At 46.4% G+C, this 25,715-nt stretch overlaps 2 protein-coding genes across 2 annotated transcripts in view; both read right to left on the bottom strand.

Annotated features, from left to right (window-relative positions):
• The window catches only part of LOC130033282 (WD repeat-containing protein 27-like), a 78,419-nt gene extending 69,551 nt beyond the window's left edge, over positions 1-8,868 (bottom strand). Inside the window, exons 1-3 of the mRNA XM_056124907.1 lie at positions 8,796-8,868; positions 7,206-7,303; positions 5,330-5,419 (exon numbers count right to left, since the gene is read on the bottom strand). Coding sequence (XP_055980882.1) covers positions 5,330-5,419; positions 7,206-7,303; positions 8,796-8,866 — 259 coding nt within the window. The 5' untranslated portion in view covers positions 8,867-8,868. The remainder of the gene's footprint in view (positions 1-5,329; positions 5,420-7,205; positions 7,304-8,795) is intronic.
• Positions 8,869-11,712: 2,844 nt separating this feature from the next.
• WDR27 (WD repeat domain 27) overlaps positions 11,713-25,715 on the bottom strand; it is a 67,356-nt gene continuing 53,353 nt past the window's right edge. The window contains exons 8-13 of the mRNA XM_056124916.1: positions 14,923-15,043; positions 14,202-14,305; positions 13,535-13,602; positions 13,290-13,411; positions 12,518-12,600; positions 11,713-11,858 (exon numbers count right to left, since the gene is read on the bottom strand). Coding sequence (XP_055980891.1) covers positions 11,713-11,858; positions 12,518-12,600; positions 13,290-13,411; positions 13,535-13,602; positions 14,202-14,305; positions 14,923-15,043 — 644 coding nt within the window. The remainder of the gene's footprint in view (positions 11,859-12,517; positions 12,601-13,289; positions 13,412-13,534; positions 13,603-14,201; positions 14,306-14,922; positions 15,044-25,715) is intronic.

The following is a 25,715-nucleotide window of genomic DNA, read 5'->3' as shown; positions in this document are numbered from 1 at the left end:
TGGAAGTTCATATATGAGCCCCAAAAGTCACTAATGAAGGCAAAGCATAATGCTCATGTGCTGTCTCCAAGTGCTGCCAGCCTGAGGCACCTGCCTGATACTTCAGCTAGAACAAGCAGAGAGCCCTACAGAAATTGGTCCTCTGAGATGAGAGCTTTGAGGTAAAAACTGGGAACTGAGTATCCGGAGGTGAGATCCCTGAGGGTGAGATCTCTGAGGTAAAAACCCTGAGGTGAGAACCCTAATCTGAGAGCCCTGAGGTAAGAGCCTTTTGGTAAACTCCTTGAGGTAAGAATGCTGAGGTGAGAGCCCTAAGGTGGAGTCCCCTGAGGGTCAGATCCCTGAAGTTAAAACCTTTAAGGTGACACACCTGAGGTGAGAGCTCTAAAGTAAAATTCCTGAAGTGAGAGCCCTACTAAGGTGAGTCTTCTGGAGGTGAGTCCTGAGGTGATATCTCTGAGCTGAGAACCCTGAGATAAGACCCCTGTGGAAGAGACCTTGCGGTGACACACCTGAGGTGAGAGCCCCAAGGTGAGAATCCTGAGGTAAAAGTCATGAGGCAGGTCACTGAGGTGAGAGAACTTTGAGGCTAGACCCCTGATTAAGAGAGCCTTGAGGTAAGAGCCCTTAAGTGAGCCCCCTGAGATGAGAGATCTGGGGTGAGAGGTCTAAGGTGGGAGACCTAAGGTGAATCCAGAGGTGAAACCACTGAAGAGAGACCTTTGAGGCAAGATTCCTAAGTGTGAACTCCGGGGTCCAGAGTCCAGAATTCTCCTCTCTCTTTTCCTCCAGTTAAGCATGGTTGTGCAGGGGCTTCTGAACCCCACAGGCTCATTTAGATGCCTGATCCTCTTGGATACAAGAGTTAAGAACTTTAATAGAGAAATTAAAGATATCAAGGACATACAGATAGGAAAGGAAGAGGTCAAGCTATAACTATTTGTGGATGATATGATATTATACTTAGAAAATCCTAAAGACTCTACAAAAATCTAGAAAGAATAGGTTTGTATAGTAAAGTGGCAGGCTACAAAAACAACACCCAAAAGTCCATGGCTTTCCTATATACAAATAATGAAAGAGAAGAAAGAGATATTAAAAAAAAACTTGTTCACAATAATATCTCAGAAAATCAAGTACCTCAGAATCAGCTTAACTAAAGAGGTAAAGAACCTATACACAGGGGTATGGTGCTGCCAACAGGTCAATCTGTACCTGTGAGGCGAGTGCATCAGCAGCCTGATGGTGCCTTCAGACTTCCAGATACCCCCAAATTGCTGCTGTTCCTTTGGCCAGACCCCAAAAACTTGAGGCAAAGTTTACCAAGAAAGTAAACGGCCAAAAGTTAGGTATGTGGGAGACACACCCACAAACCACCTCTGGCTCAGCTATATAATTGGAGGCAAGGCCTCTCTGGTTTCTGATTGAACTGCTTAATGGCCATGATCCCAGAGACTCAGAAACAAATCTCAAAACCCAACAGCTTTTGGCAGAAATGCGTCCAGTCCCTGCAGTAGGTTACCAGCGCCGGGCCACCCCAGGGAATAGATTTCATGCCTTGGCCTGTTCCCCCTGGCAGCCTGGTGGCCGCCATCCTCTAGAGGCCATTGGAAAGTGAGGTTTGGGCCCTCAGTGACGAGACACGTGGGGTCTCACAGGATGGGGGTGGAGCCGGCCTTTTCCTCCCCACCCCAACGAGACCCCAAGTTGCCACCCACTATTGGGCCTCTCTGCCTCCTGATCAAGCTGCTTAATGGCCATGATCCAAGAGACTCAGAAACAAATCTCGAAACCCAGTGTCTTTTGGCAAAAATGTGTCCGGACCCCGCAGTAGGTTACTGTCGCTGGGCCACCCCAGGGGGGAAAGGGTGCTGTCCCTCCACCTGCTCCCCCTTGGTGGCTCATTGGCCGCCTTCCTCCAGAGGCCATTGGACAGTCAGGTTTGGGCCCTCAGTGACGAGACACATGGGGCCTCATGGGACGGGGCTGAGCTGGCCCTTTCCTCCCCGCCCCAACGATACCCCAAGTTGCAGCTCACAAATGGCCTCTCTAGCTCCTGATCAAGCTGCTTATAAGGTCATGATCCAAGAGACTCAGGAACAAATCTCGGAACAGCAGGTTTTGGCAGAGATCCCTCCAGATTTAATTGTTAAAATTTCGGAATTTCAAAATCACGTGGCCACTACTGCAGCCGCGTGACATCATATGTTATTCATAAGCAGCAATAGAAAACAAATTGTCTCTTGTTGCTTTTTCAGCAGATCTGGGTGTTGGGGTAAAATCCCAAATAATAATGGTGGGTGTGGTGTCAAAATATTGAATGTAATCAAAGTAGAGATAGAGTAATGTGGAAATCATTTGCCCCAGAGGTAGGGGGAGGGCTTGAGATTGGGGGTATACTGGGGTTTTGGTGGTGGAGAATGGGCACTGGTGAAAGTATGGGTGTTTCATTGTCTAACCAAGACTTAAGCCCAAAAGCTTTGCAACTTCTCTCAAGGTGATTCAATAAATAAAATTATAAAAGATGGGGGAAAAGAACCTATACAAGGAAAATTACAAAACACTACTTCAAGAAATAAAAGAGAATACTAAGAAATGGAGACACATGTCCTGCTCATGGATAGGGAGGATTAACATTATCAAAATGGCAATACTCCCCAAAGCACTATACAGATTTAATGTAGTCCCTATCAGGATATCCATGACATTTTTCAAAGAAATAGATAAAATACTCCTGAAATTTATATGGAGCAATAAACCCCCATGAATAACTAAAGCAATTCTTGGGAAAAAGAAGATGGGTGGCATCACCTTCCCCAACTTCAAACTGTACTACAAAGCAGTAGTAATTAAAAAAGCATTGGTATTGGACTAGAGACAAACCTGCAGACCAATGGAACAGAGTTGAATATTCTATCATAGACTCTCGAGTATACGATCACTTAATCTTTGATAAAGGAGCAAGAAATGTGAAGTGGAACAAGAAAAGCCTCTTCAACAAGTGATTTTGGTAAAACTGGACAGCTACCTGCAAAAAATGAACTCTGACCTCTGTCTAACACCAGGCACAAAAGTCAGATCAAAGTGTATTAAAGACCTCAGTATAAGACCTGAATCCATAAGGTACACAGAGGAAAATGTAGGCAGAACCCTCCACGACATTGAAGCTAAAAGTATTTTTAAGGACGAAACACCACTGATGAAGCAAGTGGAAACAAATATAAACAAATGGGACTAAATTAAACTAAGAAGCCTCAGCACCTCAAAAGAAACAGTGCCAAAATACAGAAAGAACCCACAGAATGGGAAAGAATATTTACCCAATATCCATCTAATAAGGGATTAATATCTAGGAGATACAAGACACTAGTAGAATTGTACAAGAAAAAAAACCCTCCAGCTCGTAAAAAAATGGGGAGAAGAAATGAACAGAAGCTTCCTCAAAAAAAGAAATACAAATGTCCAAAAGGCACATGAAAAAATGCTCTACATCACTAATCATCAGGGAAATGCAAATCAAAACAACAATGAGATATCATCTCACACCACAGAGACTGGCACACATCGAAAAGAACAAAAGCAGCCAGTGTTGGCATGGATGTGGGGAAAAGGATGCTCCTTCACTGCTGGTGGGAATGCTGACTGGTTCAGCCTTTTCAGAAAACAATATGGGCATTCCTTCAAAAACTAGAAATTGAGCTTCCATGTGACCCAGCAATACCAATTCTGGAAATATATCCCGAGGTTGAAAAAAAGCACAGTAGAAATGACATCTGTACCCCTATGTTAATTGCAGCACTGTTCACAATAGCCAGAATCTGGAAACAACTCAAAGTACCCGAGAACAGACGACTAGTTAAAGAAACTTTGGTACATCTACACAATGGAATACTATGCAGCTGTTAGGAAAGATGAAATCATGAAATTTGCTTATAAGTGGAAGGTCATGGAGAGTATCAAGCTAAGTGAAATGAGTTATAAAGAGATGGATAGACATAGAATGACTGTACTCATTTGTGGAATATAAAATGACATGAGACTGACATCGAAGGACAGTAGACAAAAGGGCCAGAATTATTGCTCCATAGTTGGAAGCCTGCCTCATGAGCTGGGGGAGAAGGCATCTGGAATAGAATAGGAATCACTAAGTCAATGATGGTTGGAGGAATTGTTCGGGATGGGAGATGTGTGCTGAAAGTAGATAAAGTTCCAAGCATGATAACCTCTCGGTATCTGTATTGCAAATCATAATGCCCAAAAGTAGAGCGAGAGTATGGGGGTAATTGTCTGCCATAGAGACAGGGGAAGGGAGGGGATACTGGGGACAGTGGTGGTGGAAAATGTTCACTGGTGGAGGGATGGGTGTTCTACCACTGTGTGACTGAAACTCAAACATGAAAGCTTTGTAACTGTATCTTACGGTGACTCAATTTAAAAAAAGAGGAATTGGGCAGAAGCCCTGACTGGAGGCCTTCTCCATACAGGAGAAGTGTAAGTGATCCTAGATGTGCCCATCACAGGGATGATACGCAGTAAGGGGACCCAGCAAGAGCTACAATGAATCAAGAGCTTCAGAAGCAGAACATTCTGCGTTTAATATGATACTTCAATAAAAATTACTTTCTATACAACTCCACATGCCTAATGAGATTTTAACCAAACATTATCCTCTGAAGTGTCCCAGAATTTAATCCCCTGTAAGTGGTGTCTCCTGTTCTGTGCTAGTATGAAACTAAACTCAGAACACCCTGCTTCTGAGTGTTTGTGCCTTGGGGCCCTTTTTCCTTCTTGGACCCTCCATCCCTCCATCCCACCTGCCAGCATCCCCTCTTCTCAAAAACACAACAACAAGTGAGCAATTTTGGAGTTCTCTGTGTTTTGTTGTAAAATATTTACCACATGTAAATTTGAAACAAGCAGTTTACTTCATCAATGGAGAGACTCTGAAGTTTCAAGACCAGGAATCTGTGTGTCAGTGTTACAAATCTAAACCAGTGAAATTTTAGCCAACGTTTCCTTCCTCTCAAATCATTTGCTTTGGGAAAAAGCCCCTGCCTTGTTACAACAGCACAGTGACTGTGTGCACCCTCTGAGCCCTCACTGCCCATAACACTGCTGTCCTGTGCTCCTGATCTCAGCTGCACCCACTTTTGGTTCCAGCTCAGTGAAACCTGTCTTGCTCATCAACTTGCTCAATCAAACCCCATTAAGCCTCGGTTCTCATCAGCTCAGGTCTTGAAGGGAGCAAAAGGGGCACTTAGCCATCATTAGCCGGAGCTAAAATAAGACCCAGTCACCAATTCACATTATTTAGATCAGACAGTGTTACCTGAAAAGACCCTGGGCATCCCAGTAAGATCAGCATTGAATACCAGTGACAAGTGATTCGCTAAGCCACAAGCCAGCTGTCGTCCATCTCCTGTTGAGGCAAATGAGGGATGAGGCATACAATAGTAATGCAGAATTTTTAGTGAAATGGCTGCTGGTTTGCTCAAGAAGAGGCACAGACAGTGAACAATGTGCACATGGCTGCAGACTGCTGGGAAAGGGTTCACCTGCACCAGGTCCTTAAGACTTCACACATAGATGGGTGCTGAGGGCCAGGGCTGAGGTGAGCAGAGCATCTCCACAGTCAGCACTAGAGCTGCCCCAGTCCCCTGTTCCCAGCAGCCATGCTGAAGCCCTGGGAAACAGGCCTCCACCACAGACTGATGAGGTCAGGTCAGCAGTGGAGCTCCACTTAGAAATTCCCTAAGCAGCCTAGAACTTATAGGCTTTGGTCATAATGTTTAACCTTGAGGACCCTGATCTTAAAATCACATGGCTCATGCTTGCTTCACATATGAAATACCACAAAACATTGACTTTTCTGGTAATTCTATGTCTAATTCCCCCTCCCCACCGCCCATAGTAGTCAAAAAATGATTCTTCTGGAATTCTGTGAGAAACGATCTCCAGAAATTCTCTTTTAAAACACTGAGTCCTGTCGGGTCCAGACTTGCAGAGCTGTCTGCAGAGGCTGGAAGTTCACTCTGAATCAAGCGGGGAGAACCCCAGAAGTGGGGTTCACTGACTTCTGCAATCAGAACCCCCATCCATTCTTTTAGAAAGTGCAACTTCTAAACTTGCTTGAGATCGTATCAGGAATATGGATTATAGTTGCACTGGAGGAGGGTGGGTTGAGTTTCCCTCCCCACCCTGAGCAGAGCCCTGGCAGCTGAAGACCTTCAGTTCCAGCCACAGTCATGCTTAAGACCACTCTCCACACGTTTGGATGAGCCTCATGCATGAAGGAACTGGCAGAGGAACCTAGGTGTGCGGGACCCGGGGCGTAGATTTCCAAGCCTGCTCAGATTGGAACTGGGTCTCCTCCACCCAGATTCTCCACCTTCAAGTATGTAGGCATTATACCTGCCAACTGCCCCCAGTGCCGTGTAATCCCATCAACGGCCAAGACCCAGAGACTGCAAAACCCAGCTACCGAAAGTGTGCGGCCGCATTTGTGGCCATGTGACATCTTATTATCTAGTTCTTACTCTGGAGAACCTGGCAGGCTACCAAAAGTATCCTGCTGACACGGCAGAGTCTGGCAAACTCTCCGTGGCATATTCAATATGCCAAAAACCAGAAACAATGATGGGTCTCATTCTTCTGACCCTGAAAGAGCCTCGAATATGGCACTTTCTAAAATCTCAGGGCTAGGATGAAGGAGACGTTACTGATGCCTGCTCGAGGAAATCAATGAACAACAGGATGACAGTGATACAGCGATACAGTTTCACTGGAGGCAGAGGCTACAAGGTGGGCCTGCAGGACAGGCGCCTGTGGACTGAGGGAGCAGGATGCTATGGTAAAGAGGCTGTCCAGTGGGCCTCCTTCCATCCACAGGACCTGGCTGTGAACACATGGCCACTTGTGAAGCCTGCCTGCCAGGCTGGCTCTAAACATGTACGGGACTTTCTCACACAGAGATCACAAATCTAGATGAGTAGTGATTTCAAACCTAGGCTCCTTGGTCCACAGGAGGCTGCCCAGCATCCTGGGTGCTCTTAAGTGGATTCTGGCCACCATCAGGTCAGTGAGCTGTGATTCTAGTCTGGACTCCAGCGAAGTATTAGGACTTACAGTGACCATGATTTGGGGACTCTGTCTGCCAAAGAGCAGCAGGCAGAGTGGGACTGTCACAAGAGGGCAAGGACACCTACCTGAGAACTGCAGAGAGCAGATAGCAGCCCTGCCAGGCATGACAGCATGCTTCTCACTGAGTGTACATGGCAGAGAATTCTTCAGAGGGTATTCCTTACTGGATATGAAAGAGAGCAAGAAAACTAGGAGAGTTCAAAAACAAACTAGAGAAGAGGTGGCTTTACCAGATGAATGTGTACATTTTATCCCATTAAAGTTGGACTGGGCTGGAGCGATAGCACAGCGGGTAGGGCGTTTGCCTTGCACGCAGCCAACATGGCTGACCCGAGTTCGATTCCTCCGCCCCTCTCGGAGAGCCCGGCAAGCTGCCGAGAGTATTCGATATGCCAGACACAGTAACAACAAAGTCTCCAATGGAGACGTTACTGGGCCCGCTCGAGCTCGAGCAAAGTTGGACTAAACTACATTAGAAACTATAAAGTACATCTATTCAGGGGCCAGAGAGATAGAACAGTGGGTCAGGCATTTGCTTTGCACAGAATCAACTTAGGTTTGATCCCCAGCATCCCATCTGGTCCCCTGAACCTGCCAGGAGTGATTCCTAAGCACAGAGCCAGGAGTAACCCCTGAATACCGTTGGGTGTAGCCCAAACCCCTACTGCCCCTGCAAAAAGGAAAATAAGTCTATACAAGAACTTACATTCCAGAGCACCAAATTAAAGCACTTGCCTAGCACATGGCCAACCCGGTTTGATCCCTGGCATTACTTAGGGTCCTTCGAGCAACTCCAGGAGTGACCTCTAAGCACAGAGCCAGTACTAAGCCCTGAACACTGCAAATATGCGTCCACACCCACATAAATATACACATAGCAATGAGCCAGGGCTTGGTGTTACTGTGTTCACGTGTCACATTTGACCACAGAATGTTTACCTAAGAACCTTTTTTCATAGCTACATGGCTAATATCCATGAGCCACTGAAATGGGAAACCCCAAAAAGTGGCAGGACCAGGGACAAGGCTTCATTAGCATATCTGCAGGTCTAATTACTGTGTATGGATAGATATTAAAATGGTAATATTCAAATGCAGCAGCCCATTGTCTCTTATTAGATGATGGAACCTAAAGTGTGGGCTGGCAGGAGCCCCAGAGTCTATACAAGAGCACCCACTCATTCCTTGTTCATATGGCCAGGACCCAGGGGGTTCTCTGATTGGTCCCTTTCACACAACAGACATGGGGCCAGACCAGAGACTGGCCTCAGCAACTCAGAGCTACTGGAGAAGAGAAATGTATCTTCAGAACTGTGAAAACACTACCGTTCAAAGTCAGAATGTGGTAAACAAATGCCCAACTTGATCTGTTCAAGTGGCTTGCCAAATTCTGTATTTGCTAAAACTGAAGTGTAACAAAAGCTGAATATTCCCAAATTGTTAAATGGTAAAATTAACAGCATAGCTGAAGACTCATTCATTTAAAATTCATTAATTTCATAGGAATTTAATGTGACTATAAAATATACATTAACATATACTTACATAGCACATACACACAGAGATGCACATAATACTCCTGAAACAATTCTACTCAAGCATGTAACAAGTTTGAACATTCGTTATGTACTTGGATGTGCAAAGTAACCACGTACCCTGGAAAACTCTTCCTGCACTTGGAGGGTCTCTCTTGACCTCTCTTGAGATTAGTCTTGGGAAAAAACATGGTGCCCCTAAAAAAGTAAGTCCTGAGGGTTAGGGCTCTGACCCTCTTAGGAGACTTGCAAGTGACCACAAGTAAACACAGAGGGCAGTGTGTCCAGGGCACCAGGCGTGCAGCAAATCTGTCTCTCTGGGGACAGACTTCCAGATACCATTTTTCCATAGCCCCCACTGTAAATGGTCCACCAATAAAACTGCATGAGATTTGTGGAAAAGATTTCAAAGCAATTGATTATAACAAAATCAGAATCTAAAGTGAAAACACAACCATTCTTAGGGAATTGCTTCCCTTTGGAGAATAAATGGACCCTGCCCGTTGCCCAGAAATAAAATTCCATTTACAGGTGCAATTTGCATGGGCTGTGAGTTAATGTGCCTTCCTGGAACAGAATCTCCCCATGGAATTCAAGCATCACACCGTGCAGGCCCTGCTTGGAGGAAAAGTCCTGCAGAGCGCCCGAGATCTGGAGGCACCAAAGGACAGATGCATGTGTAGGAGCAGCCTGGGCCCTGCCCTGCCTCAGGGTGGGACCCACTAGCTGTGAGCACTATGCCCCGAGCATGGCCAGGCAGAAGGGCCGACCCCTGCCCTCCGGAGTCTGCTTGTGGAAGGAAGGAACCCAAGTCTCTATGCACCCGGCTGAGTGCTAATACTCAAGGGGGCCTGGCGGGGTCTCATCTGGAGAAAGTGCAGGAGAGTCTGAGAAGCTAAGAGGTGGCTGAGAGGCACCTCCTGCCTCAGAGGCACCACCCTGGCTCCACACAGGGCCTCACACTCAAGACATGCCCACAAAACACTGCACTCAGGAATCACCAGGGCAACTGTCCATGGTTTAGGCCACCCACTTGGGGGCAGGGGTGGGGGAGTCAGTGCTGAGGCAGAGACGCTGCATGTGGCCAGGTGCCATAGTCCCCCCTCCTCTGCCCCATTCTCTTCTTCCTTCTCTTCCTTCTCTCCCTCCTCTATCCCATTCTCCTCTTCCTGTCCTTCCCTTCTCTTCCCTCCCTCCCCTCCATTCTTCCTTTTTTCCCTCCCTTCTCTTCCTTCCCTCCCTCTTCTCCCATTCTCTTGTTCCTTTCATTCTTTCCTCCCTTCCTCCTCCTTCCCATTCTCCATTTTTCCTTCCCTCCCTCTTCCTCTCCTTCTTCCCTTCTTCCTCCCCTCCCCCTTTCTTCTCTCCCTTCCTCCTCCTACCTCCCTTCTTCCTCCCCTCCTCCTCTCCCTTCCTTCCCTCCTTTCTCTCTTCCCTCCCTCCTACTTTTCCCTCCTTCCTCTCCTTCCCTTCCTGCCCTTCCACCTCCTCCATACTCCCCAATTCTATTCCTCCCTTTCTTCCTTTCATTCTTCCTCCTCATCTCTCTTTACTCCCTTCCTCCATCTCCCTCCTGTCCTTCCATCCTAGCCTCCCTCCTCTTCCTCTCCTCTCCTTTTCTCCCTCCACTCATCTCTTTCCCCTTCTTCCCTCCCTTCTTTCTCACCATCCTTCCATAAAAGCTTCCTGGGAGGGCCTGAGGTGGCAGGGGCTTCCTGGAATGTCTAAGGCCAGGGTTACATACCTGTAGGCCTGTTGCTCTCCCACTGGCCAGTGATCAGATCAAAGACAAAGCATAGCAAGACAGAGCTGGGAGGAACAACAGGTGGGGCACAGGCCTGGCAGCTCAACCAGGTACCACTATGTGGTCCTCAGGGAGGCTCGTGCAGGAGGGAAGGCCCAGAGCAGAGCCCTGGATGGACAGATTGCAGGATGGGTGTGAGGTCAGTACTGAGCAGAGGGTCAGTGGGTGCCAAGCAGTGGGGCACACAGAGCCCCTTGTTCACAGTGAGTTGCCCCTAGGCCCTCCATCCTCTATCCTAGGCTTCAGCCCCTCCACGAAGAGCAGGTCAGCCAGCAGATGGGACTGAAGAAAGGAAGCCTCTGTCCGCCTCTCACCCAGAAAATCCAAGGCTCCATGAGGACTGTGGCTAGGGAAAGGCTAGGCTCAGGCAGCAACACCCACACTGCTTGGCCACCTCACTGCCCAGGGTAGACCTGCCTTAGATGTCATGGAGGCAGGTGGGCACAGAGGGCAGCCAGAGTCTCCACCGCCCCATGCCCACCTGTCTGGGTCAACTGAGCTGGGTGGCACACAGGAGCACACTCGTAAGCGAGTGCAGAGGCCCCTACTCACCCGCTGCCCACAGGCTGCATACTCACCGTGGCGGTGCCCCGTACCCAGAGGAGCGGACCTTGCTGTGGAAGACCAAGGGCTGATCCCTCACTTTGTTCTGCACAGCTGCACAAAAGACAGAGTCGCCTGGTTGGCCTGACAGGCAGAGAGAGAACCGACCTCAGACAGGCAGACTCAAGAACAGGAGCCGCTGCTGCCCAAGCCGTGTCCAATGGGAGTGAACCCCAGGCAGCACAGGCTTGCTCTCTGCATGTCCCCTGACTGAATCCCTTGGATACAACACCCCCCCCCACCGACCCCCTGCCAAGTACTCGGCACTAAAATGGGCACCCACAAGAAAAGTTCTGCTCTGTGACCAACACGGGCCATGGGCTCTGTCACAGCCTGAGGATGAGAGCAGGATCCCTGGGGTGCTGCACCTCCCACCTTTCCCCATGGCCAACACCACATCGCTGCAGGCAAAGGGCTCCCACACACAGGTGCAGCAGCCTCCAACATGTTGGCAGGAAACACATAGTACTGCCTAAGCACTTTTCACTTGTGTGATACTTTGCATTTAACATGAGTGTTTTTGTACAATATTACTAAAAAGCTTGAGAGAAATGGATCACATATAATATTGAGTAAATACAAAAAGGGTTTTTTTAAACAAGGATCTTCAGTTTTTTTTTCAGGCACTGCTCAAATCTGATGACCTAAAGTCATGTTCCCATCAAAAGCCAAGTGAACTATAAGCAACATGCTGAGCCTCTCCCACTGCACGCTGGCCCAGGACGGCGCTGGCTGACAGGGGCTGGGCAGCAGCACGGAGAACCAGGCTGCAGGGCCTGAATGGGCAGGAATGTGCATGACTAACTCCGGGGATCCTGGAAACCTACTGTCAGAAAAAAATCTGAGGAAAATAACATGAAACAAGAAGAAAATAATTTCAGGAAAAATCAGCACCTGCTATAGGAGTATTAGTACTCATGACAGACTTGAAATAACTAGAACCAAGTCCATGAATACATGACTCCATGTCATTTTTATAAATCTATTAAAGATTAAAAACCCAGGACTATACCAAGAGATGTCTGGGGGACCACATGATGCCAGAAGTCAAACGGGTTTGCTGCGTGCACGGCAAGTGCTCTACTCCTCTACTCTCTCTGGCTCCTAGATTTTGTTGCTTTTTTAAAATAGGCTTTTGTAAGGATGATACAAAAATTAAAGATAGTGACAGTACATATAAGTCAACCACCTTCAATAATTTCCAGATGAGTATTTCCCACAGTAATTTAAATGCTATGTAAAATCTGTGTGACTTAAACAAAACTCAGGAGAAGCAGCACCTAGCACCTTACACACAGCAGAGCAGCAGAGGTGGATAAATCCTAGAACAACCCGGAGCAGACAGGAAAGAGGCCAGGTGAAGGAAGGTGGGAGGCAAGTACAGCAACCCCCACCCAGGACTCCTCTCGGCTGCCATCAGAACCCACACACTCACCTCGCTGGGTTAAGGCAGGCAGCTTAGTGGTGCTCTCCTCAGCCTTAACCAGATACAGAGGAGAGGCCGGTGAGACATGGGTACTGGGGAAAACAAAACTGCTGTGAGAGCACAGGGGCTGATGAGGGCCACGAACCGACAGGGCAGGGCTGCTCTGTGTGCGCAGGGCAGAGAGAAGTGTATGGGGGAGAGACAGCACAGCACTGATCCGTATGTCCAGGGACAGTGTTGAGAATGGAAGAACAATACTGAATACTCTCCTGAGAAGTAAGTTTATCGTATCTTCGGTAGTACGCTTTTTATCATCATTTACATTAGCACTGTCTGCACTGTCCTCCCGTTGTTCATTGATTTGCTAGAGCAGGCACCAGTAACGTCTCCATTGTGAGACTTGTTACTGTTTTTGGCACATCGAATACGCCACAGGGTGCTTGCCAGACTCTGCCATGCGAGCGGGATACTCTCGGTGGCTTGCTGGGCTCTCCAAGAGGAATGGAGGAATCGAACCTGGGTCAGCCTTATGCAAGGCAAACGCCCTACCGCTCCAGCCCATCATTTACATTATCTCCTAAAATACAATAACATGCTCTATTTAAATATGATCACATTTCCCCCATTTTAAAAAGCCTGAAGCAAGTGTAATATTAGTATGAACTCTCGCCTCCCGTGCTAGAGTAGGAGAGTCTACTAAGTTGGCTTTTGTCTCCAAAGACAGGACGAGGGCTGAAACACTCCCACTAGCCCCAGGCACGGGTGACAGGAAGGAGGGTACCTGGCCACAACGGAGAGACCCCGCTCCAGTACAGGCCTCTGCTGAGCCCTGACCAGGGCTCTGACGCCAATTTCCAGCATGGCGATCTTGTTGCCAAACAGGGATGAGAGGAGGCAGAAGGCCTAGGGACAAATGGGGCCATGGTGGGTGCGGGCAAAGTGTCTCCCATAGCCACTCCTTCCAGGGTCCCGAGCATCACTCGACAACTCGCACCAGCAGGGTCCAGAGAGATGCTCCCCGCTCACCTGGCCACTGCTGCCTCCGCTCCTCACAGCACACGAGCCAGATACCTGAATGGTCAGCTGCCGACACTCTGCATTTTCAGCAAAGAGGTGTTTCAGGTACGAAGTGAGTGCCCAGCCCCAGGGGCTTCCTGGTCCCCTGTTCCAAGTGCCATGCTTTCACCTGCCATACCCCAGGCCCGCACCATAGGTCCCTTTGGGAGCCACTGTGAACAGGCGGGCGGAGAGCAGAGTCTGTTCTGGAGGAGGGGGCTGCAGGCAGGCACGAGCACAGGGGGAGGCAGGCAGTCAGCTGGGGCGGAGGCCAATGCTGACGAGGTCTCCTGGCCAGCCCAGTCCCTGCTGCCTCCCCAGGAACAGAGCATGGGATGAGACTGGGGCGGGCAGGGGAGGTTTCTGGCAGGCCTGGGAGGGCAGTGGCTGCTCAGAGAGATACAGGCCAGCTCTCCCATCAGAAAGCTCTCAGTGAAGCTATGTGGAGCACTTGGAGGAGCAGCAATGGAGTAGGAGAGAAGGAAGACTGAGCAGATGCAGTGACTGGGAACCCCCTCGGGCAGGTGGGGAGGCAGGTTGGGGCTGCCATGCCCTGCCTGCTGGGCTTCCAACCCCAGACACAAGGAGGAGGTACACGACTGGCCTTCCCAGTAAAGAAGCTGGAGGGTGCTCTTACCCTTGTAATGTAAAACGGCTTCCAGTTCGAAGTTGGCCAGGTTGAATATGAATAAACCAGTAGAGCTCCCAGCCCACACACAGCTGGTCTTCTCAGGTGAGGAACTAGTTTCCAAAGGAGCAAACAATGCAGGCCCATCTCAGAGCAGCCCTACCCAGAGGCCCCTACCTATGCACTCGAGCTGCTCACCAACTGCTACTAAGTCTGGTGTGGACTCCAGGGTGCCCACCTGCCATGGACACAGCAACCCAAAGGGTCAAACCTGACCCCCACTCCACCCAGCTGCCAGGCTGTCTCTTCAGTGCTCACAATACAGTGTATGCCTGTGGCCTGTGCAGTCGCTGATCCAGTGGGGTCCCTGTGAGTGAGTGGGCTGGGGCCAGCTCAACACCTGAAGACCAACCATCGGCCTCCACACTGAGGAGGAAGATGAAGAGAAAGGTGTAGTGAACAGCAGAGCCCAAGGAGGCAAGTGCTCTGCCCTTCCTCCCGGTTTTCATCTGACTAACTAGATTCTTTCCCATACCATGTCAGCCACTTCTGGACTATGCATCCCCCCCTCCTCCTCCCGCCTCCACGCACACACCCTGCCACCTCTACCTACAGGCCTTCACTCCCTGGGCACCTTGAAGCTCCTGAACCTCTGACACGAGGGCCCAGGCCAGCATCAAAGCATCTGAGAGAAGAGGTTGGCTGGGCCCCTTCTGGCTCAGGTGCTCACTCAGAATCCAGGATGCTGGAGAGGTCACAGGGCGCCAGTCCCAGCACAGGCAGTGACACATCCACGCTTCCTGATGCTCCTCCTGACCCTCCTCGGTCCTCTACTGGGGAAAACGGACTGTCTGTAAGGGAAAAAGACTAATGAAGATTGAGCAGTGAAAGGAAAACCAGTAGGGAGTAAGCTGGTGGTGGGAGACACAGGATGCTGGAATAGCTCGGCCAAGACACACAGTGACACACAGCTGGACTGAAACAAGGGAAAGAGCACGAGAAGGAAGTCAGACCCCAACACACTCAAAATGGGACACTGGGGGGGAGTTGGAGTGTCAGGAGAAAACCTCAAAAGGGAGTAGGGAAGAGATTCAACCTGAATCACCTAAACATTAAAAACAAAACAAAACATAAAAATCCACCATTAGGGCCAGAGCAATACTATGGTGGGGAGGGCACTTGCATCGCATCCCATAGGGTCCCCCCAAGTGACACCAGAAGTAATCCCAAGTGCAGAGCCAGGAATAAATCCTGGGCACTGCTGAGTATGACCCAAAACCCAAAAGATAAAACCCACTATTAAACATTTAGGGAGATAAATTAGATGAAGTCTATATTTTAGATGCCATGATCTGCAATAATCTTTTGTTTTGTTTGTTTATTTCACTTAATCACAACTTCCTGTTAGTCGTCGATTTGCTCGAGCGGGTGCCAGTAACGTCTCCATTTGTCCCTGTCGCGTGCTAGTGTAGCCCAATGGCATCTGTTCGCTCTGGGAACATGAAGAGCCTCAAACCGATCATTCATGATCTTCACGAAGAAGTCTGACCATCTGGTAGGTGGGCGGCCACGTGGTCTTTTGACATCCCGTGTAATCCAGTCAGTAACAGCTCTAGTCCAGCGGTCATCTTTAAATCTCATTACCAGACCAGCCCATCTGATTTTTGACACCTTGGCAAACGAGACAGCGTCCCTGATTCTTGATCGTCAACGGATGTCGGAATTCCGGATTCTTTCTCTCCTTTGAGTGAAACGTGATATTCCAAGCATAGCTCTTTCTATTCTTCTTTGGGAGACCTGAATAGCATTCTCATCTTGTTTGCGTAGGGCCCAGGTCTCTGAGGCATATGTTAATGCAGGAAGAACAGTGGAATCAAAGAGATGTGCCCGGAGCCAGAGATTCTTCGTCCTCTTAGTTATTTCTTCGACGTTCTTGAAGGCGTTCCAAGCCGCTCTCTTCCTCCTGTGCAGCTCGGGTGCCAGGTCATTTGTCATATTGACTTCTCGACCTAGGTACACATAGCTGTTGCATTCAGAGATGGTCGTTCGGTTGAGAGCGAATGGGGCATCAGGAACGAGGTTGTTTCTCATAAACATTGTCTTCGTAAGATTCAGCTGTAGTCCTACATTTCTACACTCACGGTCAAAGTCGGCCAGCATTTGTGCCGCTTGGCTGATGTTTGGTGTTATTAAAACAATGTCATCAGCAAAGCAGAGGTAGTGTAGTTGCTGACCATCTATCTTCCCTCCCATTCCTTCCCATTCCAGTCATCGCATGATGTTCTCAAGGGTGGCACAGAAAAGTTTCGGTGAAATGGTATCACCCTGCCGCACCCCTCTCTTGACATCAATGATTACTTCTTTGTAGAATGGTGAGATCCTGGTAGTGAATCCGCAATACAGCTCATGGAGGATCTTGATGTATTGGGCTTGAATGCCCTGATTGGCTAGGGCTTCAATGACCGCTTCCATCTCAACAGAATCAAAGGCCTTCTTTAAATCAATGAATGTTAAACAGAGCAGCATCTTGAACTCCCGAGGAACCTCAATGAGCTTGGTTATCGTGTGGATATGGTCGATGGTGCTGAATCCTTTGCGGAACCCGGCTTGCTCTCATGGTTGTCCTTCATCTAGTGTTCTGCCAATCCTATTTAGGATGACTCGAGTGAACAACTTGTAGATGACAAACAATAGGCAGATCGGGCGATAGTTGCCAATGTCATGGATATCTCCCTTCTTGAACAGTAGTACAGTCCTGCTGGTTTTCCATTGGGACGGAAACTTGCATTCAGACAGGTAGCGAGTGAAGAGCCGAGCCATTGTATTGATGAGTACTGACGGCAGGTTCTTCAGGTGTTCAGGTCTGACCTTGTCTGGGCCGGGTGCTGTTCGTTTCTTTACCGACGAAATGGCGTGTCGGATTTCGGAAGGGAGAACGTTGGGAACGACATATCCATCCTGTGGAATTTGGTATGTCGGCAAGTGGACATGGCTATCAAAGAGATTTGAGTAGAAGTCATGGATAATCTTCTCCATTGCCGTTCTGGAGGATGTGATGGATCCATCAGGACGTCGGAGGGCAGTCATCTTGGTCTTGTAGTTGGCGAAGGACAGACAGACGTAACGAATACTTTTCCCGGCTTGTGCTGCATCTACCAGCACTTCTGCTCTTCTCTCTTTGAGGTCTTCCTTGATCGCATCTCTGCACTGCTTTGCGAGCTCGGACGTTAGCGTGCAGTTGCCTGAGGCATGCGCCAAACCACGCTGGCGAATAAGCTCAAGAGTTTTCGAAGACAGGCGTTTTTTTTTTTTTTTTGTGGCTATCTCTCTCTTGGCGTTCCTCGCACATTCATGGAGGTGCTGTACCAGTCGATCGTATTCCTCATCAATGTTGTCAACAATGGCATCTTCCCATGTTGCCGCAATAGTGCCAAAGAGCTCCCAGTTGGTGGTCGTTCTGGGAGTTCTCTTTTTAAACTTTGCAGCCCTTTCTCCCCACTCTGTGAAGTAGAATTTTGCACGAATGAGACGGTGGTCCGATCCCATTTGGAATTTTGGGACAACAGCGACATCGGTCAGGCAAAACCATCGATTGAATATGATGTGGTCTATTTCGTTGTGGAATCGTCCACCGGGAGACTCCCATGTCCAACGTTTAGATTCTGCCTTCTGGAACTGTGAGTTACCATGGATGGTCTTGGTCGACATGATGAACTCAGACAGTCTCTCACCCTGTTTGCTCCATTCTAGGCCATGGGTCCCGATGTGAAGTTCTTCAGCTGATCTTCTCGGTCCTATCTTGGCATTAAAATCACCCACAATGATCTTGTAGAAGGTGTGGTCTTCTTTATAGAACTTCTCCAGCTCCATGTAGAACTTCTCGATTTCTCTTTCATCATAATGAGATGTTGGTGCGTAGACAACGAAGATAGAAACTGCAGGCAGTGAGCCACATCTATTCAAATGTAAACGTCCGATTCGGGTTGTTAGGCATTTGAATGAATCAATGCTCATGGCCAAGTTTGTGTTGACAAGGACACCGACGTCTCCGACACCTCTTTTATCGCATGTTCCGAGGAACAATTCTTCTCCACTGTCGAAAACGGCATGGTGAGATTCGTGCCTTCTTGTCTCAGTCAGACCAATGATGTTGTACTTGATCATTCGCACTTGTACCATCAGGTCCTCGATGGATGCATCTGATGTTAGCATATGTGCATTGAAAGTACAGACGATCATTTTTGTATTCCTTCGTTGTGGCAGCCAAGTTTGGCCTTGAGATTTTATCGGCCTCTCCTTTCTCATCCTTCTCAATGCTGTCATATTGGTGAAGCCTTCAGGGTCCGGTGAATGAGACCAGTTGTAGTTACTGGTTTTGGCATATCGAATACACAACGGATAGCTTGCCAGGCTCTTCCGTGTGGGCGGAATATTCTCGGTAGCTTGCCAGTCTTTCCGAGAGGGACAGAGGCTTTTGGGGCGACCTCTAATCGCCCTCGTAGGTGTTACCATATTTGAACCCTATCAAATATGGTACGACAATTCCGGAAAATGGGTATTTAGTGTTTTATGATGTCCGCGCGGGTCCGGAAAGCGTCCTGGAGTGTGCTGGCAGCTGGGTAGTGGAGATAGTGTCGGTAGTGTCTGCCAGTGGGGTATTTATCTGGTCCCAGTAGGGGTAGGGTGGGTCTTCTGTGCGCAATCCGATCCCTGGGTGGTTGGTGGAAGCAGACAGGGCAGGGTAGGGTGGGGCTCCTGATTAGAATCCCTTTGTCACCTGTGGTTGGTGGAAGCAAGCAGAGGATCTCTGTCCCTTGGTCCACCGAGCCTGGAGTCCAAGGTCTCAGAGAGTTCCGCTTATCTTGTTCTGTGGGTCTTCAGTCATGCGTGAGTCTCGGCCGGAGCTGCCACGCGGGTCCAGAAAGCGTCCTGGAGTGTGGTGGTGGCTGGGTAGTGGGGCTCCTGAGCCATGCGGGTCTTGTCGTGGAGCACCACAACAGGGTCTGTCAGAGACCGGTGCATGGGACCAATCCCTGTGGGCCTGGCGCCTCCCCAGCACCAGGCTCTTCACTTGCCTTGAGTTGGAACATGATTGCATTCACACCTGTAAATTGGATTGGGGGCTCCATCCTGGCCTCGCTGTCCACCTTCCAGCAGATGTGGATCAGCAAGCAGGAGTACGACGAGTCGGGCCCCTCCATCGTCCACCGCAAATGCTTCTAAACGGACTGCAGAGGCTGCCCTGCAGGGAGGCGCCCGCCTAGCAGTGCCCTCCCGCAGCCCCCAAAACTGGAATCAGCCTGAGGGAAATCGTCCTTGAAGCTTACACTCTTGTTTATTTATTTATTCATTTATTTAATTTTACTAAATCACCATGAGATAGTTACAAGCTTTCATGTTTGGGTTACAATCACACAATGATCAAACACCCATTCCTCCACCAGTGCACATTCCCCACCACCAATATCTCCGGTATAGCCCCCTTTCCCACCCTTCTCCTGCCTCCATAGCAGACATGATTCCCCATAATCTCTACTTTTGGGCATTATGGTTTGTAATACAGACATTGAGAGGTTATCGTGTTTGGTCCTTTATCTACTTTCTGCACACATCTTCCATCCTGACTGATTCCTCCAGCCATCTTTTTCTTAGTGATCCCTTCTCTATTCCAGCTGCCTTCTCCCCTTTGCTCATGAAGCAGGCTTCCAGCCAAGGAGCAATCGATCTGTCCCGTGTATCTACTATCCTTAGGTGTCAGCCTCATGTTATGTTTTTTTTTGTTTTGTTTTATTTATTTTTATTAGTGAAACACCTTGAGGTACAGTTGTAGACTTACAAATTTTTGTGCTTGGGTTCCAGTTATACAATGATTGAGTACCCATCCCTCCACCGGTGCCCGTTCCCCACCTCCAATGCTCCCAGTATCCCTCCCACCTCCCCGCACCCCCATCCCACCCCACCCCTGTGGCAGGGCATTCCCTTTTGTTCTCTCTCTCCTTTTGAGTTCTGTGGTTTGCAAAAGAGGCATTGAGTGGCTATCATGTTCAGTCTATAGTCTATTTTCAGCATGCATCTCTCATCCTGGGAGGGTCCACCCAACACCCTTTACTTGGTGCTCCCCTCTCTATCTGAGCTGCCTTCTCCCTCAGCATGTGCAGCTGGCCTCCAAGCCATGGAGTGAACCTCCTGGTACTTATCTCGGCTATTCTTGGGTGTTAGTCTCCCAGTTTGTTACTTTATAATCCCCAGATGGATGCAATATTTCTATGTCTGTCCCTCTCTGACTCATTTCGCTTAGCATGATACTTTCCATGTAGTACCACTTGTATGTAAATTTCATGACTTCATCTTTTCTAACAGTTGCATAGTACTCCATTGTGTAGATGTACCAAAGTTTCTTTAACCAGTCATCTGTTCTCGGGCACTCGGGTTTTTTCCAGATTTTGGCTATTGTGAATAGTGCAGCAATGAACATAGAAGTGCAGATGTCATTTCAACTGCATTTTTTTGCCTCACCAGGATATATTCCCAGTAGTAGTATTGCTGGGTCAAATGGGAGCTCAATTTCTAATTTTTTGAGAATCGCCCATACTATTTCCCAAAAGGGCTGAACCAGTAAGCATTCCCACCAGCAGTGAAGGAGAGTCCCTTTCTCGCCACATCCATGTCAACACTGGTTGCTTTTGTCCTTTTAGATGTGGGCCAGTCTCTGTGGTGTGAGATGACATCTCATTGTTGTTTTGATCTGCATCTCCCTGATGATTAGTGATGTAGAGCATTGTCTCATGTGTCTTTTAGCCATTAGGATTTCTTCTTTGGGAAAGTTTCTGTTCATTTCATCACCCCATTTTTTGATAGGGTTAGATGTTTTCTTGTAGAGTTCAACCAGTGCTTTGTATGTCCTTGATATCAACCCTTTTATCAGATAGGTATTGGGTAAATATCCTTTCCCATTCTGTAGATTGTCTTTATATTCTGGTTATTGTATCTTTTGAGGTGCAAAAGCTTCTTAATTTAAGATAGTCCCATTTGTTTATCTGTTTCCACTTGGTTGGTCAGTGGAGTGTCATCTTTGAAGATACCATTAGCCTCAATATCCTGGAGGGTTTTGCCGACCTTTTCTTCAATGTATCTTATAGATTTTGACCTGATGTTGAGATCTTTAATCCATTTTGATCTGACTTTTGTGCATGGTGTTAGGTCGAGGTCTAAGCCCATTTTTTGGTATGTGGTTGTCCAATTATGCCAGCACCATTTGTTGAGATCTGTAATAATCTTAATATTTCAAGCATACACTGTTGTTACATCACACCAACCAACCAGTGTCACTGTCCCTATAACACAGCCCCTAGGTCCCCTTTTACTCACCCTCCATCCAACATTCCCTAGCAAACTCAGCTCTGTAGACCAATTCTTAGGGTTTGTATCATGGGTCATTTTTCATTTCCTTATTATGTTTCTTTATGCTCCACACAAGATAGTTCGTTAAGTATTTTGTCCTTCTATGTTGGACACTCTTCACCCAGCAAGACCTCTTCCAGTTCTATCCAAGCTACAGCAAACAGTAGAGTTTCATCTTATTAACAGTCATCTTTAACAGTCCTGTTCCACTGTGTACATATGCCATAACCTTTTTATCCATTTTTTCCCTTGAGCACATGGGTTGTTTCCAGACCCTAACAACTGTGAATAGTGCAATTATGACTATAGCAATATAAATATATTTGTAAATAATGTGGGGGGGGGCTCTTGGAGAAGACACTAAAAACTGGAATCTCTGGGTCATGTGGAAGCACAATTCTGAATTTACTGAATAGTCTCTATCCTATTTTCCATAGAGGCTGAAACAAACAACATTCCCACCAGTAGTACATGAGGTTCTCTTTTGTTTCACATCCCCACCAATTCTAGTTATTTATACTCTTTATGTCATACATCTATTGGCCATTGATATGTCATATTTGAGGAAGTATCTGTGCAGATATTCCCTTCTTTTCTCCAGAACTCTGGAGCACTCTGCTTATACTTCCTTTAATGCATTTTATGGATTCTTATCTAATCTTAAGGTCTTTAATCCACAATGAATTAACTTTTGTGTAATAAGACACAGACTCATTTTATTTTCTTTTTCTCTTTTTCTTTATGCATGTGGCTATCCAGTTTTCCTAAGTGCTATTGAGAAGGATTTCCTTGCTTTGAAGATTTCTCTCTTGGTTCTCAACTCTATTCCATTGGTCTAAGATGTTATGTTATTCCAATAAAAACAATTTTGATTATGATAGCTTTATAGCATGCTTTATAAAGTCAAGCAATGTGATACCTCCCATTTTCTTTTTCTGTATAATAGCTTTGGCTATTCAGGGATTTTATGGTCCCATGAAAGTTTTAGTATCATTTGTTCTAAGTCCTCGAAAAATGCCATTGATATTGGTTGTGGGTGCTTTATGCATCTTGGAAAAGACTATATTTTCAGGGATAATTTCTATAGTTTTACATCTTGGCCAATAACACTTTGTCAACTGTGTGGTGAGTGAAAGGATGCCTTTTTATTCAAGTAATTGTTTCTTTTGAAGCTTCTTTGAGGTAATTCTATTTGTCCATTTCTGCTTTTGTATTCTTAGCCAGTGGTATTAAACCACTGAAGATTCCTTTGAAATCAGTACCACAGAAAGTTCTATCTATATTTTCCTTGTGTATTTTATGGGTTGGGGTCTAATATGGAGGTATTTTATCCATTTTCATTAATTTTTGTGCATGGCATGAGAGGGAAATCCAATACTCTTTTTGCATATGGCTAACCAGTTCTTCTAACACAGTTGTTAAAGAGGCTTTCTTTGTCTTTTTAAAAATTATTTTTTGAATTTATTGTTTTGAAATAATTTTAAATTTACAGAAGACATACAAATATAGTATGGAGAAATAATTATGCATTACACAAATCTCTAATTGCTAATACCTTATAGAAACATAGTGTATTTTTCAAAAGTAAGAAATAAACATTGGTATAATAATGTTAGTATAAACAAAACAAACTTTGCCAGTTATTTTCACTGAACTCAATTCCTGTATTTCCTAAAGGGTATCATCCATGCAGCTTCATGTTTCTGTTCAATCTGTTAGTCCCCCAGTATTTATCATTCTATTTTTTAATTGAATCACCATGAGATAGTTACAAAGCTTCCATGATTGAGTTTCAGTCATTCAATAATCAAACACCCATCCCTCCACTAGTACACATTTTCCACCACTAATGTCCCCAGGATTCCTCCTGCTACCCCCACCCCATACTACCCCCTGCCTCTGTGGCAGGTACTTTCCTTCTTACTCGCTCCCTATTTGGGGGCATCATGATTTGCAATACAGATACTAAGGCGATCATGTTTGGTCGTTTGTCTACTTTCAACACGCATCTCCCATCCCGAGTGATCCTTCCAACCAATATTGACTTAGTGGTTACTTCTCCATCCCAACTGCCTTCTTCCCCAGCACATGAGGCAGACTTCCAAACCGTGAAGCAATCCTCTTGGCCCTTGACTCTACTTTCCTTAAGTGTTAGTTTCACATCATGTTATTTTATATCTCACAAATGAGTGAAGTCATTCTATGTCTGCCCCCCTTTCTGAATCATTTCACTTAGCATGATACTCTCCAAGTGCATTCACTTATAAGCAAATTTCATGATTGAATCTTTCCTAACAGCTGCATAGTATTCCATTGTATAGATGTACCAAAGTTTCTTTAACCAGTCTATTCTAGGGGTATTTAGATTGTTTACAGATTCTGGCTATTGTGAACAGAGCTGCAATAAACATACAAGTGAAAATGTCATTTCTATTGTGCTTTTTTGCACATTCAGGATATATTCCCAGAAGTGGTATTCCTGGGTCATATGGAAGCTTAATTTCTAGTTTTTTGAGGAATGTTCATATTGTTTTCCAAAAAGGCTGACCAGTTGGCATTCCCACCAACAATGAATGAGCGTCCCTTTCTCCCCATATGAGTGCGAGCACTGGTTGTTATTGTTCTTTTTGATGTGTACCAGTTTCTGTGGTGTAAGATGATATCTCATTGTTGTTTTGATTTGCATATCCCTAATGATTAGTGATGTAGAGCATTTTTTCATGTGCCTTTTGGTTATTTATATTTCTTTTTTGAGGGAGTTTCTGTTCATTTCTTCTCCCCATTTTTTGACGGGGTTGGATTCTTTTTCTTGTAAAGTGTCTTGGATATCCTAGATATTAACCCCTTATATGATGGGTATTGGGTAAATTTTTTCTATTCTGTGGGCTCTCTCTGTATTCTGATCACTGTTTCTTTTGAGGTGCAGAAACTTCTTAGTTTAATACAGTCCTATTTATTTATCACTGTATCCACTTGCTTGGTCAGTAGTATTTCATTCTTTAAATATGCCTTTAGCTTCAATATCATGGAGGATTCTGATTACATTTTCCTCCATGTACCTTATGGATTCGGGTCTGCAATTGAGGTCTTTAATCTACTTTGATCTCACCTTTGTGCTTGGTGTTAGAGGGAGGTCTGAGTTCATTTTGTTGCATATAGCTGTCCAGTTTTCCCATCACCACTTGTTGAAGAGGCTTTCCTTGCTCCACTTCTCATTTTCTGTTCCTTTATCAAAAATTAAGTGATCATATACTTGAGAGTCTGTGTCAGAATATTCAACTCTATTTCATTGGTCTGGAGGTCTGTTTCTTTTCCAATACCATGCTGTTTTACTATTACTACTTTGTAGTTGTTTGAAGTTGGGGACGGTGACACCACCATCTTTTTCTCGGGGATTGCTTTAGTTATTCGTGGGGGTTTATTGTTCCATATGAATTTCAGGAGTTTTTTGTCTATTTCTTTGAAAAATGTCATGGGTATGTGTTAGATAATGTCAGTTTATCCTGCTCCTCCCTCAGAGAGCTTAGGCTTATTGAGTTACTCCCACAACAGTGCTCCTGAGGCACACCCAATTCCATCAGGCACTAATAATCCTATATTGCTTTTTTCTTTCCTTTATGTCATTTGCATGATTTATTTAGCAATGTCCTTTTTGTATAGACACAGGAAGGCAATTAACATGGGAGTTAACTGACTCTGAATAATATTTACTCTTGGGCATCCATCGTATATACTTGACAAGCCTAAGCTGCCTTTACTTCCTAACACCCCCAAAAGGGGTATCCCAGCAAAGGACAAGGATCCCAGCAATCTGTAAGCTACTCTGGCATCAAAAGGGGACAAGTTACATGCCAAGTTAAGAACATGGTCATGGAACAAATTCTGTCATGACCCAAAAAGAAGTAACTGAATAAAGACTTTCCTGGGGTTAGGAAAGACTAACCTGGCCTGAGGACTAGAGTCTGGGATATATAGCGAGATGTCCCCAGGAAGAGCCAACCTTTAAGCTTAATATATCTCTTACTTTGCTCATATGAAATGACTAAAAATATTATAGTAAGTCAATTCACTATGATTGTTTAAATGGATTTCTAGCTGAGGAAAGGAGAAAGCAATACATCC

The sequence above is a fragment of the Sorex fumeus genome, unplaced genomic scaffold (genome assembly GCF_029834395.1).
Source record: "Sorex fumeus unplaced genomic scaffold, SorFum_2.1 ptg000052l, whole genome shotgun sequence".
In the NCBI taxonomy this organism is placed as follows: Eukaryota; Metazoa; Chordata; class Mammalia; order Eulipotyphla; family Soricidae; genus Sorex; species Sorex fumeus.
This window is presented reverse-complemented; position numbering and strand designations above follow the sequence as displayed.